This window comes from Vidua macroura, chromosome 3, assembly GCF_024509145.1.
Source record: "Vidua macroura isolate BioBank_ID:100142 chromosome 3, ASM2450914v1, whole genome shotgun sequence".
Lineage (NCBI taxonomy): Eukaryota > Metazoa > Chordata > Aves > Passeriformes > Viduidae > Vidua > Vidua macroura.
The window spans coordinates 80,117,763-80,138,070 of record NC_071573.1 but is presented as its reverse complement, the minus strand read 5'-3'; the positions used below and the strand labels follow the sequence as shown (position 1 = coordinate 80,138,070).

Below are 20,308 nucleotides of genomic sequence, written 5' to 3'. Positions count from 1 at the left end.
GTTTTTTACATAGAGAAATACCTTTTCCCCCTGCCAGTTTAATTATTTATAGTAAAATCATCATGAAGTAATATTTGGGTTTCTTTCCATTTACCTCATTTCTCCATTATGTTCCTTTAGCCTTCCATTCTCCTATGTCATCACCTTCCTCCCTGATCCCTTTATTTCCTTGCCTTTGGTTCCTTCTGAAAAGATACTCTAATTCTTGCAAAACTTCAAAAGGCTCTTCCCTGCACACCAAAAGGGGTCCCAAACCACCTAGGCAGCACTCCTTGCCTCCCCTGCCCCCAAGTCTGTGAATCCTAAGAGAGGGAAAGGGAAAAGTCTCTAAATCCTGATGCTTTCCATGTTTAATATCTAGCAATCCCTACTAACAGTTTATTTTAAATTAACTTACCCCCAAAATAGTTAATTTAGATGTAAAATAGGATTTATACAAGATACTCTGTATTATGAAAAGAAAGTTCAAAAGTTTATGCCAGGGTTCTAAAAAAAATCCTGGAACTAGAAGCAAATGCAACATAATCACAGAATTGCCTAGGCTGAGGTGATTGCCAGTCAAAGAAGGTTTTTTTACCACTCCCAAAATAACATTAGTTCCAAGAAACAGGAAGTCATTTGCTTATATATGGTTCACTTTCTGTACTGCAATTCTCCCCAAAATAAAGAAAGCCAAGAACATGCAAATCACAACATCACACAAGTCTCTTAAACAGAATGCTTTGCACTCTTAGGAAAAGTTACATCAGGCCATCTGGCAAGAGTCAGGTTTTTGACCTGTACTCCTTCAGGTCCTCTCTTGTTAAGTGCTGAGTAACTGGTATTACCTTCTCAAGGTTCACTCAAATTAAAGAACACCAACTTATCATATAAATTACACAGTTATTTATCATATAAATAACCACAGAAGGTTAATGCACTCGTGGATGACTGGTATCCAGGAACGTAACAAACCTAAAAAGAACACGTAATTATTCACACCTACTTTATGGAAGCATCCCTGGTAAGTTGCTTAAAGAACTCCAGTATAAACTGAAGCCTACATCCTGCTTAATACTGAAACCAGAACAGCAGAAAAACCTTAGCTGTATTATTGTAACTTAAACAAGAGCCTCCTTTATTTTTTAGATACACCTCACGACCTGGCAAAGGTGATAAATACTGAGCCAACTCAAAGCAGCTCATTGTGCAATGTAGGCACAGGTTCAGTGTCTGGAGGCCAAACTAAATCATTAACAGCAATCTGGTAGGTAACCTATAAAAAAATCAAACATGTAGGCCAGCTTAGGGCAAAGGGACTTTCAAGTGCTATTTCCTCTTTTACTCCAAAACAAAAGCAGCATCTTCTGAATGCTGACTGCACCTCCATACACTGATCTGTGCTGCACCTTGAACAGTAATGGTTCTTTGATCAGAGGCACACTTTGGAAGCATTTCAGAATGCAATATACAATGCACTGCAGCAACCATAATACAAAGTGCCATTAGACCTCTATTTCCATGTTTTACACTTTTCAGTATCTTGGCTCGGAAGAAATTCAAGTAAAAAACACACAACTGGTTATCTAGCACAGAAGTTGAGATTATACTCACAATTCAGAAAAGCACAAGATGATGCTTTTGATGTTCCTGTGCATGTTCATATTTGAGACTAACACCACAAACCTCAATGCTATCATTCATTATTTGTGTCCTTAAGATTAAACAATAATAATGATTATAACAATGAAATATCCTTAAAAGGGTTACAATGAAGAAATTCCATGAATTAGTATTGATTAATAATGGGAGCCAAGCTCTTGGAAGTCAGTGAAAGATAAAAGGCCTGTATTAAGAAAAAGACTAAAGTAATCCCTTGTACAATATGCTACCATGCCTTATTGGGAGAAATAAGCAAAGGAAGCATGAATGCTCATATAAAGTGCCTCACAGAAAAAAATTAAGGTTACTTAATGGTGAGTGCATATGCAAACATACACCCATACATTCCAGCACAGGTGTGAACTGTACAAAACCAATACCATGACTATGAACAATATCTACAGCCAGAGGCATAAACATCTCTCCTGTTCTTCCTGCTCATTTAGAAAATACAGAGGATTATGCCAAAATAATAAGAAGAAAGATTTTATGCAGTGTCTGAATCATATGAGTCAGTGTAAGTGACCACATCTTCCTCCAAGCAGCTACTCAAACACATTTATTATACTGCTGGGGTTCCAAAAACAGCTTTTATTGCTGTTGGCAGGCCATCACAAGCCAGCAGAACAACGCCTTTATTGGCATATTTTGCAAAGTCTGCATCAGCTGAGAAGTCCTGACCTATTATAGCAAGTCTGACAAAAGTATGTTCAGAAGATGATCAAGCTGCTTACAGCTGTTTCAGAACAGAAACATGGCCAGAAATCCTGCTAGTGCCCCTAGGAGGAGGAAGCAGAGTTTTTTGTGCATGTTTTTTTTTTTTAACCAGGCAAGTTGGTAACTCTTATTCTAGTGGAGCTGATACAGAATGAAATCAAATTGCTCCAGGTTATATTGGGGTTGACTACCCACTTCCATTGTGCATGTTTAAATAGAAGTCTTTCCACCAATATTTAGAACACACAAACATACACATGGCCCAGGAGCACTCAAAAGGAAGGAGCATGCAGAAGATCTGTCACATTAGGCACATTTCTGACTGGGCCTGCCCAGACAGACCTTCAGGCATTTCTTATTCAGCCTGCTGAGGAAGAGGGAGCCTGCAGGTACCCCACTCATGGCAGCACCAGGGACCATGCATTGTAATCTCAGCACAGTCCAACATGCTGAAACTGAAATAAACAGATCTGTGTCAGAAAACACACATGAGAACACAGTGGCAATACAAGCATAAGGTGGAAAGCGACTACCATTTACCAAAAAATTGAAGAACTCTCCTGCTCTGAGATAACATGCTCTTCTCACAAATGGGCACTCAGGAAGCACTAACCTTTCACTTTCATCTCTGGCTGCCTGCCAGATCCCCACACAGACAGCTCACACCGTCCTGGTACAGATGTTTGGCATTCACCTCCTTCACCAGAAGTGAGGTGCCTTGCTGCTGCACAGCACTGCACACACAGAATCACAGAATGGACTGGCTTGGAAGGGACCTCAAAATCATCTAGTCCAACCCTCTGCCATGGGCAGGGACAAATTCCACTACCCAGAGCTCCATCCAATCTGGCACTAAATACCTCCAGGAATTAGGAATCCACAATCTCTATGAGCAACCTGTTCCAGCACCTCACCACCCTCACAGTTACACATTTTTTCCTAATATCTACTCTAAACCTACTCTCAGTTCCATTTCCCCTTGTCCTGTCACTAAATGCTCTTAAAGTCTCACTCCATCCTTCTTGTAGGCTCCCCTCAGGAACTGGAAGGCTACACATCTGCACAAAGATGTCATGTCTCACAACAGAAGTGAAAGTGCAGAACTCAACAGCTCAAGTCTGTGCCACACATATCTGGGGAGTAGGAAAGTGTGTTACTCCACTCTGCCTTTGGTCTGGCCTTTGGACTGAACACCCTCAGTGTCTGCATTCCTAGACAGCATTTTCCAGCTTGGCTTAATCTGAAATAATTTTAGTTAATGAGTTCTAAGACAGCTCCCTAGTAGGAGAGAAAATGTATGATTTTCCCCACTTCTGTAAAATGGGAAAGGAACGTGACTTACTGTACCTTCTTGTTATTTTCAGAAGTGGGACTCAGAATGGTAAGTTCAGGCCTGCTTGGTTTAGGCTTGGGAGATTCACAGGAGTTAATAAAATTCATGATGAATGGCTCCAAATGCTGACCTTTCTGAAAAAAGATATGAGTGACCTGTCACTTGCATAATTATAGGAAGTGAAAACAAAAACAACAAAAAACCAAGAATTTTCAAGCAAAGTTTTGATTAGTCTGTAACTCAGTAATCTCACAAAATTAGCTAATGAAGTTAAGATATTGGCAACCTGAAAGACTCACCTCTTTCATCAGCTTTCCTGGAACGGATTTTATGATTTTACCTACAATTAGAAAGAAAGAAAGAAACAAACAAACAAACACCTTCTGTTATCTCTGTCTGATTTTAAAGACATTTTGCTCTGCTAGATTTTATGTACTCATTGTCTAGTAGTTATTAAAAAATACAATAATTTTTTAAAATCTGCTTGTTTTGTTTTTTGATTTGGCACAAAACCCTATGAAAACAGTCTTGCACATAACCAGCTTGTAACCTAGTGATTGCTACTCTTCAAGGAAAGATACTTAGAAATATACCGATTATTAATCTGAATACTTAAAAAAAACAAAACACCACAATAAAGTACTACAGGAGTAAAGTACTACCTCTTAACTCTTCTAGAGTTTAACCATAAATAGCTCTAACACTGTAGCAACTGCTAGTACTACTACGACACCAGTACAGGCAAAATTCCTTTTTGCCTTTTTGAGTATTTAAGTTACTCACAGAATCATAAACACTTATCACAGAAGAAATCAAGATAACTCAGATTCTCCTCTTTCTGTGGAAAAATCAGCAAATATGGAGAGATTTTGTGGGGAACCAGCCTCAAAAACCCTGGTGAGTAGAATTTTCTAGATTGGACAGGTTACAGCCATGGCTTTAAAGATCAGCTCTTGTGTCCTGATAAGGCTATCAGGATATGGCACAGTAACTTTGAATGCTGAAAAATGAGAAGTGTCTAAGACTAGTTTTATTTTAAGCACTACAGTTACTGTAATATTTTTCTTATCTACATGTCATTAAATATGGAATTTACACCGAAAAGTATGTACAGTGATCAAATGGAAATAATAAAAGCTCTCATCCTCACAAAATGCCAAGACTCGTTATAATGCTCTTTATGGAAGTGAAGCACGGTCTCAGACAGGAAATGCATTACAGTAAACACCATAATTATAAGCTTTGAAAAGGATGCATGGTTCACTCTAGAAGGAAGACCCGAAACAAAACCAAAACCTTTTGACTGGAGGCTGAGAACAGCCTCAACAACTCACTGTCACTCAACAACTCACGAAGCAGACCAAGAGAAGGGCTGCCCTAGCAGGACCACACCGTGCAGAAATGTAGCGGCGCAGCTTGGACACGGCTCTCTGGGACCACAGCCACAAGGGGCACAAGACATAGAGACAGAATGGCCATGAGGTTGACCTGACCAGCTCAGGCCCACTATTCTGAGACAGCTACACTGCAGCCAAGTCACACTACAGTCAACTTGTTTGATTTATTAAGAACTACTGTCATTAGACATTAGAACTTCTCAATTTCCATTTGACCTGCCTGTATCACACACAGAGATTCTATTAAGTAGCTCATGTTAAAAAAGATCTTAACACCAGCTAATACTAGAAATATCAAATATTGGAGTTTTCAGAATAAAGTAAGAGGAGTTTAATCAATTAAAATCCAACAGTAGTTTTATAAGTGTTCATGCCATCTCATCTGCACGCAATGACAGACACATGACCAATTTGACTTGTGACAATACAGTAAATTTTCTCCAACTATGCAATTTATTAGCAGAAACCTTATCTTGCTTGCTGACACAAAAACTCAAAAGCCACTTAAGCAATTTTTTCCCAAAACTTCAAAATGTCTTTCTTCTTCAAGGAAGAAGTATGAGCATACCTCCCTTGCTGAGCTATAATTTTAGGGGCTGTGAAGGAGCAGAGTTCTTATTTCCTACATCCACCAGAGTTATCTATTCATTACTACAGTCAATCACAGCATCAAAGAATTCAATCACAGCATCCACAGCATTCCTATTTGTCAGCATAAACAAGTAGCATATTACATACCAAGATTCACATCAGGCAACATTTTATCAAGAAACTGAGTCTCTCCTCCATTAGGGGATAGGAAGTCAGCTAAAAGCTGGCTGTTACTTAGTTCTGGATGTTGCAGAAGTTTCTTTGAAACAGAAGGAACAAAGGAGGTATAAGTACTTTAAAACTAACTTTTAAAAATCTGTTTCTGCATAGCAAAAAGATATTCAAAGAGTATTATACTGCCACAGATATCGTCATTTGCACGAGATTTCTGTTTTCAGTCATGTGAAACTTTAACATTGCCCACTTGAATCCTTTCTCTAATTATAAAGTTACTTGGAAACAAACTAACAAAAAAACCCAGATATTCTTTTAGTAGTTTTAGAACATTCTTTGCTCCAAATGTTTGTTTGATACCTGCAGATATTCCTGAAACTCCTCTCTCTTGGATTTTAAGAACTCATAGTTCTTGGGGCCAATGATTCTCTTTGAGGGAAGCTGAGCATCAGGAAATGTACCTAGTAAAGACATCAAGGAGTTTAAATTATTCTTGTAGTGCAGCAAACACTGATTTTATTATTTTAAATTTAATGTAAGTAATGAATGATAATCACAGCAGGGGAAAATGGCTTTCCAAATGACAGAGAACGTACCATGAAATTCCGTAAGTTTTGATTCAAGCACGTAGAATTCCAGATACCTCCTGTAGACAGACCAGTGTTCAGGTTCATGTCCAACTGGATAAAAAAAAAAAGTTACAAATAAACCAGGTTTTATGGCACCTGGGAGACAAATTAGCAACAGCAAACATATGCTGATTATCATAAGAAAAACCGCAATGGCATTAGCCCCCTGTTGTAATAACATAAACCTCAAGGTACTTTTAATGTTACAGTAAAATGCATAACTGGTAGATAGATATGGTACTAGCAAGGAAATTATCATTTATGGGATCACTACAATCTAAACAATGGAGTCCTGCATAACTTCCACATTTATGATGGCTGACTATATTAGATCTATTTTCCAACATTGAACCAAATGATTTACAGAAATAGTACTTGTTAAATACAGCCCTTTGCACCACCAACTTGAATGCTGATGATTGTTAATCCTATCACTAAAGGTATCACTAAATGCCTCTTAAATACTTTCTGCTCTTTGTGGAAGTATTAGTCTCACTAAGACAAATCCCAGCAGCCTTAGGATGATGCTATTTCCCCCCACTCCACATGGATGTATTGCTATCCAGAAACTGCTAAACTAACTGCATGCCACGATGGTTCCTAGTAAGCAATACATTTTCATTTCCTAAGAACTAATTTTAAGGTTATATAAAAAATTACTTGTTGTTCATTATTCCAAAGTTCAGAGTGGGTGAAAAAAAATATGACAGGTGTTTATTAATATGAATTTTAAGATAAGTATTTTTGGAACGAGAACATTTCAAACTTTGGTATGAAGTCTAAATAGAACTGATTGATGCTGAGGAGTCAGTTCTCCACTAGCAAATGCTAAATGTGATCATTTATCTCTCAAACTCATTTCCTCAGAACTTTCAAGCTATTATTTTGAAATCAGAAGAACACATATACAAAACACAACTTGCAAAAGCCAACAGAATACGGCAAACTAGAATATTCTGAGTTCACTTTCAAACGAGACTTTATTGATCTGCAACACTGCATACCTGCCCTTCTATCATTTCTCTCTACATCAATGCAGAATACAGGAATTCTCTCCTTTCTGTCTTTTCTTTCCAAGGAGGGATCATCGAAAAAATCAACGTATGGGATGCTGATTTTCCACGCAGCAAGGTTGCGGGGTGTATTTGGGGTGCTAACAGCCTCCTCAGGAGAATCATCTTCCATCACCATAACACCTTCTTCAATCTGTAAGGATTCAAACAGATCTCCAGTTCTATTTTAATTGGTACAGTCTACCTCTGCTTCAAACCAATTCCCTCCTCTACTCTTTTTCAAATTTTCCATTGGTCCCGCCACTGTGGTTCAGGTAACAATATCCCGTGCAGTAAATTCTACCACTGGCTCTATTCATGACTGTTTAGCACAGAAGAAAAACATGAACTCAGGGAGACATCCAAGACAAATGAGAAAGGACTATTGGCTCCTGATCTATAGAGAGAATTCTGCACCACAGACCAACTTGACAGCAATTTCTACACTATGTTATTTATGGTCTAAAGGTCTTGTGGCAGGCTGCAGATGAAGAGCCATGCATGCAGTCTTGTACATGCCTTACTACCCAGAATTGGAGAAAAAGTCTTGCTTATAAAAATATCTGACACTGCTAGTTCTGGTACTTCTCTGTACGAAAACAATAAGCTCAGAAGCACAGAAACTGGGGATGTGACCTTGGCTTGTGAATGAATACAGGGAAGATAAGGCAACTTAATCAGAAGCCAGCACATGAAAACTGTGCAGTGAAAAAAGCAGAAGTTTAACATTTTCAAATGAGCAAAGGAGAAAAAAAAATTGAAGCCCAACAAAGATTTCAAGTAAAATTTAATGGCTTTACTCACAAAATCATCTTCGCCTTCGTTTAAGTTATAGTTAGGCAACATAGCTCCTTCCATTGCAGAACTCTTGAATACACCTTTTATTTTGTTCCCTATTTTGCTGATTCCAAATGATTCTCCTCTCTTCTGTGTGGTCCTAGGATTACAGAAGCCACAGTTCACAATACAAGGCACGTTATTACACAGCTACTCATTAGGCCACTGCACGCCATTTGCAGATAAGAGAAATAACTCTATAAACAGGTATCTAACATATTTACAGTTCCCCTTAGTTAAAATTCATTTATGGTATAACTGTTCTCTGATCAATCAGCAAAATTTCTTGATTACACTTTTTAAGAGAGACACAGGATTCCCATATGCTTAACCATGAGTAAGCTCTTACAATAGTATCTTAGTAATTCATGACACAGAATAAACAATTAGCTAGGTAAAACAACTTTGTTTTGACAGCAGAAACTGTGGTATTGCTACAGGCACACACATCAAGTAGGTCATTAACTTTGTCCTTTTCCTTGAACTTGTATTTAAATATTTATCCTTCTACCAAGTGTAGATGCATTTTTAATGGAATTTTACAAGCACATATCATTCAAGATAAATCTCAGTTTTTAAGCAGTAGATACAGATAAAAGGAATGTGCAAGGAGCAAGACTGAGCATGAGAGAAAACAGATGCAACTGAGGAATCCTGGCAGGAATCTTGGCTTGAAGAGCCAGTCTGACAGAAAGACGAAGAGTTTTTGAAGTCTTGCCACTTATGACAAAGCATCCAAAAGCCAACAAACCAGGTATGGGAATAAAAAAAGATACTTGGGCAGCAAGCAAACTCCTCACTGAGAGAACAGATTTTTTATTATTCTTATGCCCTTACACAAGTCCTGACACTGAAGATTATTTCTTGCATAGAAATGCTAGCAATTTTGGAAAGAAAAATATTTCTGTTGAATACAGAATCAACCTGAGGTTCTTTACAGTGATTCACTATATACAGTTGAGAGACAAGTTAAAAATCAATACAGTAAACTTCAGAATCAAACATTCAAAACAAATTTATAGACTGCTATTAGACATACAACTAGTACTCTGGACAACAGAAAATCCTGTTTCTTTTCCCTTTAAAACAAGTAACTACTGACTTCTGGAAGGGATTACAAAGAGAACTGCAGCAATCAGCAGGTAAATAATTTTCTTCATTCATAAAACCATGCAGACAACATCAACTGCTGACTCCAAGCATGCACATGCATGTTACTAATAACCCTCCTGTTTATAATCTTACACAGACTGTGTGCATAACTAAAGTTGCATAAATAACCCACTGTTTTTCCACATCTTTTGCTTTTTCTATCTCATCTAATCATCAAGTCCAAAGCATACTGGCACCATCTATCTTAATTATCTCTCCTATGCAAAGACAAGGTTGCTTGGCTGCTTGCAGTCTAAATCCATATTTGAACAATTTTACTCCATTCTTGCACAACTTCTACTACATGTTACTGTGCTGAACTGAGCTGTTTCACACAGGGGATTTACCTGAATCTTGTTCAAGTGCTTCAACACTGGGCTAGAAAACACAAACCTCAATCAGACAAAACTAGCTTTTCTGGAAGGCTGGTACTTCAGACCTCTGGCTTAACCTCGAAGAGAATTTTCATAATTCCTCTGAAAACTAGTGCAGCTCTCAAGAGTTTGAGCAAAAACATTGATTTGCACAAGGTTAGTGATTTGATAGGAGGACTCCAGTCTCAAAGCAGTTCTTTGCCACACTGAGCATGCTGCAGGTGAAGGCAGCATTCACCTGTGCCTGTAGTGAGCTGTGTGCAGCCAGAACTCAACCTGGCAGCTAGGAACCAACCCTTCCAGCCCCAACACAGAGCCCAGAGATGACACCACGTGAATAAAAAGCAATCACTGAAGTATAAAGTGACAAACTAGGATGGGGATCTCTTCACAGAAACAGACAAATTCAGAACAACATCAGTGAATGAGAGGGTACACAGACATTCTCCACAATATATGGAGAAAACACAGGACTGGTTTAGCAAAAATCCTTGATCACAAATCACATTAGATGAGCATGGAAAAGAAATGTGTGGATGTTAGCAAAGATGGATGGACTGACAACAGGATGACTTGACATTTCGAAGAAATGGAGCAATAAAACAACATATACAAAAGGTATCACAGTGAAAATCTAACAGACTCACTGGCTAAGCAGAAATAGAAGAAAGACCTTGAGACTAGGTAGAAGGGAAGATGGGGCTAGGATAGGGGCAGGTTCAAGACATGAAAGACCAAAGATGACAGGAGGTAGCCAGCTTAGAACAGAGACTAGAATTTTTTTTAAGACCTGTCAACAAATACATATCTCCAAAATTTGTTGGAAAAATATCCTACTCCCTCTAGTGCTAATCCATATAAATAGCATTATTAGACCATCATTCTATAGTTGCTTTCTCAGGAGGGCCCTCTGTGTAGAGTCTACAGGCTCCAACATTCCTGAGGAATGATGTGACAACAAGAGCTTGGAACACTTTTTTTTCCCAAAAATTCCAAAAGTAACACATACCTAACATTAAAAAAAAAAAAAAAATTACAATTACTGTTTACTCTATAAGAGGGAATTGCAGACTGAAGACTGCAGTAGTCCACTGTACACTGTGGCATTCTTCAATCATGGACTGTTGCAAAATCATTTTCCCACAGGATGCCTGCCTCATTCAGTGCACTGAAAAGATCTTGGCAGGTGATGAGCCAGGGCTGTGCAGCTGAAGAATGATGCTGTGAGCCTCTCTGGGTCAGGAAGGACCAGACCAGTTGTATATATCAGACAAGGCAGATATTAACATGCACATGAAGTCATAGTACCACTTCCTTTGGCTGACTAAACTCCCTACACACAGTTAGGAGAAATGCTGAGCACATACTGCTGCACTTGAAAATCACTGAGCTGCATATGTAACTCAAGAACTCCTTATTGCTCAACAATCAAGCAACTTATAGCTCAACATGCTGAACTGGCACATAAAATATAAAAGCACCTAATTACCTTGATTCTTAACCTGAAAACTTAAGTTGAAAAATTTCCCCTCAAGACTATATGAGCAAACTATGTCATACTTATCCTCTGTTAAATTCTAAGGAAAAGTCCATGAGGAAAACATTGTTTTCTGAGTTTGGATATCTTGTATTTAAAGAGGCATGAATAATGAGAAAACAAACCAGTGGATAGCTACTAAGGCATTAATGAGTGGTCACATACTACCTTACAGCAAATTATAAAAAACAGCATGTGTTGTCATCAAACCTGTAACAGTCACAAGAGAAGCTGCAGAGAGAACTAATTTGGGCAACTGTTGGGTTTGAGTGCTTAAAAATCATAAAATGGTTATATTTGCAAGTTAGACAATGATCACTCCAGATACAGCTTGCAAGATAAAACAAGCACGCAAGTGGATAACAATATGACATGGAGTAAAGGAAATTTTGGAGCAGCTAGCAGTTACAAGTAAAAAAAATGTTTCAAGCTCTGGAAATATATTCAGCAAAGTGCTGCTGTACAGCAAACAATGTTAATGTAATGCAAAAACATGTGAAATTAGTAATTAAGCAACTTCTAAACACTTGTGAAAAGGACATGGGGGTGAACAGAAATGCACCTCAGTCTGGAGAAGACATTAATGTCTTTTACAAATAAAATGAACAGTTAATTACTGTTATAAAGGCTGTATGATGAAGTCATGAGAGATGCAGCATAACTAACACACAACATTTATTGAGTGTTAGATAGACTTACCGTAAGTCATCCAAACTCAGGCTACTTCTGCAACAACAGGCAAATGAATTACCTCAGAGCCCAGCAGGAAATCAAAATAAAACCAGAACAACAAAAGAACCCAAACCAAACCAAATCTGACTGACCTATCCCAACAAAACTGACCATGGGTTAAGAAAAGAGGTAGTACCATTAAGACTTCCTGACCTAGAATCCTAAGAAAGTGAAATGTGAACCGTGTGTATTCATCTCATCATCACAAGCTTGGCCTTTGAATTTGAAACATCAGTTATTGAAACCTTCAGATTCAGCACAAGCAACCACAAATTAACGGAGAACAATTTTCATTCTTAGCGTTATCTGTAGTGCCAAATAGCCAGCTAACTTTTCGTATTAGCTATATTCAGAAGTCAGGTAGGAATCAAGTTAATTTGGCCAACACAATGAAAAGGCTGTGGCCTCATTTTGTGTAATAATACATCCTCTCTCCCCCTCTCCACTAGTATAGTATATACATATATAATACAGTATAATATATGTATTAAGTATAGTAAGAGCCACTATTAAAATTTAAAAATTTTAATATTTTTATTTCACAGATTTTAAGATTTTTGACATTCCATAACCTGGTACATAGAACCAATGCCTCAGACATCAACCCACTAATTCCAATCAAGATGTTTAAATGAAATTAACCATACTGTCACCAGGATTTTAATTCATTTGAGCTACTGAATTCTGGACAAACTAATATGGGATAAAAACATTAAAATATTAGATTTTGTTTTACAGAAGGATCTGATTGTAGGACATCTTACACTGCCTCTGGCTGTGTAAGCTGGGAAACTGGAATTATAACCTAGCAGGTTATAAATGATGATGACTATTACACTGCATAGAACTTTTCACAGACTAAATTCCATCGGTTTTTCTCCTAACCACTCCCTGAAATTGTTAGTATCTTTTCTACATGGTCCTTTATCTTAAAAAAATGCTTCAATTTCACTGCTATTCTAATATAAGATGTTTCTATTTCTATTTGTGGTTATGGCATGTCAAAAATCGAGATCGATACACAGAAATCCAGAAATCTAGGAACTCATACTACATAATAGCTTTTCTTTCCTTGTTAAGACTTTCAACACAGACTACATTTAAGTAATGTAGTAATGTATTATAAATACATAAATGTGAGAGAGGGAGACTGAATTCTTGCTTTCTCTTCCATGCTACCCAAATTAAGTTAACAGACCCAGAACTCGAAACATCAGTTATCATAGGCCACACACATTAAATATTAGGTGAAAAACATCAGTTAGAGTTAAAACTGATGACAACCACAGTTAGTTATCAAGTTGTCAGAAGACCCTCAATGTGACTTCTTTATGCTACAGAAACCCCTGCCACTGCCCACCTATTGGCTTTGCAGTTTTCATAGCACATTATTTGTCCTATCTGTCTGCAAAAAGCTATGATTGTTCTGTACAGTTCAAACAAGTGATTCAAACCTTCCTCCTACCTTTCCACCTGTATTTTCTAGAAACTGTCATTTTCTTGTCTTGCAATAAGGGAAATCTTTCAACACATTACCCGCACGCACGTTCCACTGGGATCTCATACCTACTTCTTGATCTGATTTTTTAACCAGCAGTATCTGTGCAATACAGACAGTACCCACAGCAAAGCACATCAAAAATACAGTAAAGAAAACTGATCTCTTTGCATCTAATTACTTTCAAGTGGAACTAACGCTAGAATAAGAAAGAGAGGGCAGGACAAAATATATGGAATAACATCTGGAGTAATTCTGTGAGAAACCTTGATTTTTCCCCACCCCTTTGGAAGTGACTGCACACAATTCTGCAGAGGGAAATTCCAAAGCAACAGGCAAACTACTTGCAAGATAGGACCTCTGTTTCATGGAAATAATCACTGAGGCACCACTTCTGGAACACACAGTATCTTGTATTGTAAATCAGCATATATACTGAGAGTATTCAAATTGTTCTAAAATGTAAACCAGATACATTTTCAGTAATGCTACGGATGCTGTTTGAGAATATGCTGCAACAGCTACCAAACAAAATTTGTTTATTTTGTAGCCAGAGATGCACTTCAGAAACTCCAGGCAGCAATGGCCTGTAACTTCCCCCTTTCTGTTTTTAAAAGCCAAGCACCAAAGATGTAACCTACATGTTCTCATATTTTAACTAGATTTAAGAAGAGTATGACAGAATACTTCCAACCCCTTACATGAACAATTTGGGGGAAGAAACCAGGGGGCAGATTTAAAGGTCTAGGTGAAACCCTGTAGCCATCTTCAAGAGAAGCCTGAAGTGTGTTTAAGGTCACCCTACATGGAGTACTGTGTAGGAAAGGAATGCAGTTTGGGCTAGCTGCCTTCATCCCATGCCTCTTTGTTGAGAAACAGAAGCTTGCCAGCACCACTAGGAGACAGCACTACACCAAAGCTCCAGTCCTGGACCTACAAAAACTACAAAGACTCCATAAAAGATGTCACCAATGGAGACATAATAAAAAGAACAATCATCCCGTTTTTGAAGAACAGGGGAAGGGAAGAAAGGTATATGCCAGTAATACAAATCTCACAGTAGGCTGTGAAACAGGAGTTTACTGTCAGGTGTAACTCTAATGAAAGCAGTAAAGGTTAAATGAATCAGTGTTACTCCTTTAGAAGAGGACAAACATTAGCATTTTTCACAGTACCATGGATCTTACTTCATATCAAGAAAGAAAGCCTACCCAAATTAAAGACTGTCTCACTGATGTTTTCCTTCTTTTGGCTAGGCCATAAGAGAAATTCAGTTGGGCTAGGCCCACAACTCTCAGAGCCATCCAACAAAAAGTGAAACACAAGAAATTTTGAGGCCTCAAGGTTTATCAACCCAGCCCAAGCCTACAGGGGAAGATCACCCATCCCCACCACAGAAGAGGCTCTTCTCCTCCACAGGCTGTAAGGAACCTGAAGGGGGTCTGGACTGTAAGTATATGGCTCAAAAACAAGGCTTCTGTTGCTGCATTTCTGCAATGGAGTTGGGGGACAGAAAACACATTTGATGTAGGAGAAGTGGCAAAACCTCCCTACCACGGTAAGAGGAGATTCCCATCAAATAACCAGGCTGCTTTGGCATAGGGTACGCTGTACCTATCCCTGTAACATCTGAAATCCAAGAAGACACAGCTTGGCACCACTAAAATGGTGCCAAATATACACAGTCAATTAAATCTCCACTTTAATTTCATATAATCTTATTCTCACTGCTTATTTTTTCCCTTCCCTCTTCTCAAATGTTGAGGTCTAAATCACATCTGAATTCTTGAATGTAAAATACTTCAAGAGAAGAGATGTCTCCTATACTATTGCTTGCATCTTTAGTATGCAATTTGCTCATTTAGAAACAAAAAAGTAGAGCTAAAAATTTAGTCAAATTAATATAAGGCAATAATAAAATTCTCACAGCTTACTATTTTGATGTTTTTAATTAAAAAACAAAGAAACCCACTTAAAAGTTCTACCATACCTACCTGTTAAACTTCGAATTGCGGGTTGGTGACTCTGCTCCTCTTAAAAGGTGTCTGAAGTACTGTAGCAGACAAATAAAGTATCAAAGGAAACACTGGATTAACTGAGGTAAAGGCTACTGTGCAACAACCTTGCAAAATTCAGGAAATGAGAACTGAAGGAAAAGCCAATCTGACCATAATCTAGCAGTTAGAATTGTAATCTGGAAAAGGACAGACCATACAATAATCAATATATGAGACTAGGACTATTTACTTAACCTCACATAATCATGAGATTAAAACCACAAAGCAGAAATAAAAATTAAATTAAGCACCAAAATCCACGTCTCCTCCTTGTTAAAAAAAATCAAGCATTTGAAGCATTACAGCTATCATGGGAGAGACAACCATCAAAACCCTTTTTGAGAAATGCTCTTTTTATTAATGCCAAGTAAGGCAAGTACCCACTCCCTGGACAAATCAATATAATCTGCCTCAAACGAATGCAAGAAGCTTAACACACAACCTGACTCACAGACACAAACTTCTGAAAGGAACATGAATTCAGACTCACCCCTGTGATTAAAGTGTGTCCTACTAGAAGGCCTTAGGCAGATAAAGTCATCCCAGTGCAGGGAATTCTTAAGGTGGCATTTAGAACCCAATCACACAACAATCTTAAATACCTTGTAAATTGCATTGAGTGATCTTGAAAACAAACACCAGACTTTTAGCTGCAAGAATGCATAATGCTGACAAAACCTAAATACAACTTTCGTATCTTTAAATACCATTACATTTTTAAAAGTAAATAAAGACATTGTGTTTTACATCTATCGGGCAGATTACTTTTGCACCAAATTTTCAATCATGAGGACAGGGTGGAGAGGATTTTGTAATAGCTGTGATATACACAAATTGTTACGTCAAAAAAATGAAGTTTTCCTTTTATTCTGTGATGATGTGCTGGACCAGAATGAATTTTATTTTCCTACTGAGAATGGTCCAGCTCTAGAATGTCAACTGAAGTGGAAGATGAAGCCATGTTTTTCAGTTCCACATACACATGACTGTTGTAAATAGTGCATCCTAAAATATATAACCTCGCTTTTAAGACTGCTCTTCAAATCCTTCATGCTTACCTCATCACTGTGACAGAACATAGGAGTAAAAACATTCTCGAGCAGAGAAAGGACGTGCTCATAAGCTTCAAAAAGACACCGCATAGTCTGAAGTTTCACAACATCCTCATATGGACCTTCAGCAACTATTAAAAAAAAATTAAGTATGAATAGAGGGTGATATACATACAGGCATATAAAGTTCATGTTTTCTTCTGGTCAGAGTTTGTGATTATTTCACAAGCTACTCAAAGTTTTATAAATAAAAAATAGAAATAAATTGCCAAAAAAAGGATTATGCACAATATAGCATGGGAATAATTTTTAAAACTGGCAAAAAAAAGTTTGACGATATTCGGTAAAATTTGTTTTCACTTCATTACAGGACGCTGTCTAAATTCCAATGTACATTATTCCTTTCAAATTCCAACTTACTTCTTTGAATCTCTTCCACAATGAAAGGGTCAAATCTAATCTTGTCGATGCTTTCATCCAAACAGTAAGTTTTATAAATTTTCTGTACTTCATCATGAAGAGACATCTTTTCAGTATCTGATAGCTCTGGTCTCAAAATTCGGTCGTTGAATTCCTCTGAGAAGTAAAGGAAAGAAAAAAGCATTTCTTGATCAACTTGGCAAACAAATAACATCTTGAAGCACCCGATATCATCAACTCATTTTCCTCTAAGTAAGTAATTTGCAAAACTTCAAAATTAAAAGCAACATATGACATGTCAAAATCCGAGGTAACAAGGCAGCTGCCTTCTTATTAACTATAATTCAGATCTGTTCATAAAGTTATTACTAAAAATATATTGCAATTAGAAGAAATTATTCCTTATCACAGTAAGGATAAATTCATGAGGCTGTTCCTGGCATATGAATGATTTTTTCTTCCTAAATTACCCAAATGCAAATTGCAGTGTTCAATTAGAATGATTTCCATATCATCAAGTAACATCAGCACATGTCTGCAATCTTACCCACAGCCAGGCAGAACTGCAGCACATGGACAGCCCCTTCCTGTTTCAGGAAGTTCATAAACCTAAATAAAAGGTCTTGCTGATCTCTGATCTCCTTTAGCTCCAGTTTCAGTACCTGAGTAGGTAAAAAATGCAGTCAGCCAATTTTCAAACTTTCAGTCAGTACATAAATAATGCAAAGAGCTGTAGAACAAAATCAGCAGGTAAAGTAAAACACTTATTCAAAACAGGAAAGGGAGTAAAGGTTGCCTTTGCTTACAGATGGTTTTTTGTTTCTTGGCTCAGCAAATTTCTGAAGGAATGGAACCAATGAAGAAGTAGGCTCAGTTGCTATCTCAGGCTGCAGAGAAAAATGACAACTGCATAAGAACACTTCTTTCATGGGTGACCAAAATCACCATTTTAACTCTGTCAGTACTCACTGGACTATCATCAATGAAGATCAGCAGTAAATGGTTGACAGTATCCTGCAAGAAACACAACACAAGAAAAATTATTATTAAAGAAACTCAACAAACAGATTAAAATTATTTCAATACTATGTTATACCCAAGTTTAAACGTGATCATATTAATACTTTTAAAAAAGCAAAGTCTGGCAATACATGTTTGAGAACTGACCTTCAGTGGTCTCCTCAAGCAAGTCAGGGAATTTCTGAAGAGACTCACACAGAAATATTCTTTACCCAGTGGAAGAAAGGCCTCCAAAGTATTTTTACTCCAAGTGCAGATCTAATGAACTAGTAATACTCCCACTACAGTACCTTCTGTTTGCAGCCAGGTGATGCCTGCATAAGCACTGCCATTTTGCCTAATAAAATACATGCATATATAAAAATAAGGATGGCAGTGTCACAGCTTCAGAAATAAATGCCTCTTGATTTGCAGAATTAAGGAAAAAAATTATTTTGATACAGCTGCAAAAAAAGCTGGTTACTTAAGACTGCTATTAAGATCCCCAGAGCTGGAGTTCAAGTAATTGAGCCCTTTTTAAATGTAGCAATAGTAAGTTGTAGATGTTTAGACTAGCACAGCATTCTCCATTTGACAGGAGCTGTAAACCTTCACTGAAAAATACATGCTTAAGAGATCACACCAATACTGATATTTCAGTCAGTCCAGTGAGTTAATTCATATAAACAAATAAAACAGCTGGCCACAAGATTTCTTTTTCTTGTATCTAGTCAAAATGCACAGCAAGTAAGTCATTGCACATCATTTGCTTTACCACAACATACTTAGTAGGTAAACAGTAATTTTGAATAAATTAAGATTATTCTTGTGCTCCAAAGTCTTACAGGGTCAGCTAAGAAATCCATTGAGGGAAGGAAAACTGAACCAGGGAGAATCTCTCTAATGAGAAGGGCCAGGGATCTGAAAAGAAAATAAAAGAAAGGAAATAAAAATCCAAAGCAGTGTTAGATTACATAAATTTCTAAGTGAAGTTTCCCATTCTGTCATATACTACTAGAAAATATTTTAGGATTTAATAATACCATAATCATGCTATTTTAAAGATAAATCCAAAAAAATCATAAAAAGGGGGTAAGAAGGAAGGTGACTGTGAAGTTCATTCTTTCACTTTCCAAAATTATTGTACTACACAGTATGGAAACACTTTAAAAACCACAATTCTAAGTAATTTATATACCTGCACTCTGTTGACTTTGGGGGCAAAATATAAGGAAAAAGAAGTTCAGTAAGTTTTCTTAAGTAGTGAAGTTCATCTCTTCGGCTTCTCAAAGCAACGTGCAGTTCTGGTCCATATTCTTCTAAAGCAGCTTGCTGCAAAAATTCTGCATTTTTTACTGAAAGTAAAAAACAACATTACAGAGTTGCTTCAGCTTCTTCTTACTGGTAAACAAAAGGCAATTGGTTTTTGTTTGAGCTAAAAAGTTAGTATTTGTAGTACACACACAACTGCCAAAGGGATAAAATGTTGAAACTTTACAAAAGAACCTTGGCTTAGACTGTGAAGCCTAGCTATGTAAAAATAAAATCTCACACTGAAATAAGAATTCCTTCACCAAATAATTGCAGTTTGCATGGTATCCAGAACGCTTTCTCATTTATCGTTATATATAAATATATAAAAAATTATATAAACTTTTATTTATATATTCAATTATATATATATATATATATATATATAAACTAAATATAAAAACTCAGCATCTGGATTCTCAAAAAAATTGCATCATGCAAAGTCTGCCTCTAATTGCCTTTTTCCTGACCTTCCTCATGATCTCAATTTTTTTGGCCTATGACACAATTTGAAATCAACGTCAACTTTTACTCAATTCTGTAGAATCTGTTTCCTGCTTAGAACACTTAAAAACAAACGTGAAGGAACATACATTTTAAACACAGGGTGAATCAAGCCAAAACCTGCAGGAGGATCTGCTACAGTACTGCCTCTTAAATTTTGCCGGAATTGAAGGAATGCCTCTTTATCAGATTACAAACGATAGATATTAATTAGAAGTAACAATGTTACATTTCTTCAGATCACTTCAAAGGCAAGAGCGGCTATAAATCACACCCAGCTGAACTAGCAAAGTGGCACAGC

At 37.2% G+C, this 20,308-nt stretch overlaps 1 protein-coding gene across 5 annotated transcripts in view; it reads right to left on the bottom strand.

The window, feature by feature from the left end:
- SNX14 (sorting nexin 14) overlaps positions 1-20,308 on the bottom strand; it is a 45,781-nt gene that overhangs the window by 7,667 nt on the left and 17,806 nt on the right. For 3 of the 5 annotated variants that reach the window (XM_053972951.1, XM_053972952.1, XM_053972955.1), the window contains 16 exons: positions 19,391-19,547; positions 19,038-19,113; positions 18,163-18,207; positions 18,000-18,080; positions 17,741-17,855; positions 17,194-17,349; positions 16,780-16,904; positions 15,659-15,717; positions 12,134-12,160; positions 8,339-8,471; positions 7,487-7,688; positions 6,450-6,533; positions 6,214-6,314; positions 5,827-5,938; positions 3,991-4,031; positions 3,706-3,825 (listed from right to left, as the gene is read on the bottom strand). In XM_053972951.1, the coding sequence (XP_053828926.1) occupies positions 3,706-3,825; positions 3,991-4,031; positions 5,827-5,938; positions 6,214-6,314; positions 6,450-6,533; positions 7,487-7,688; positions 8,339-8,471; positions 12,134-12,160; positions 15,659-15,717; positions 16,780-16,904; positions 17,194-17,349; positions 17,741-17,855; positions 18,000-18,080; positions 18,163-18,207; positions 19,038-19,113; positions 19,391-19,547 (1,634 nt within the window). The remainder of the gene's footprint in view (positions 1-3,705; positions 3,826-3,990; positions 4,032-5,826; positions 5,939-6,213; positions 6,315-6,449; positions 6,534-7,486; positions 7,689-8,338; positions 8,472-12,133; positions 12,161-15,658; positions 15,718-16,779; positions 16,905-17,193; positions 17,350-17,740; positions 17,856-17,999; positions 18,081-18,162; positions 18,208-19,037; positions 19,114-19,390; positions 19,548-20,308) is intronic. The other 2 variants (XM_053972953.1, XM_053972954.1) reach the window with 1 other exon arrangement.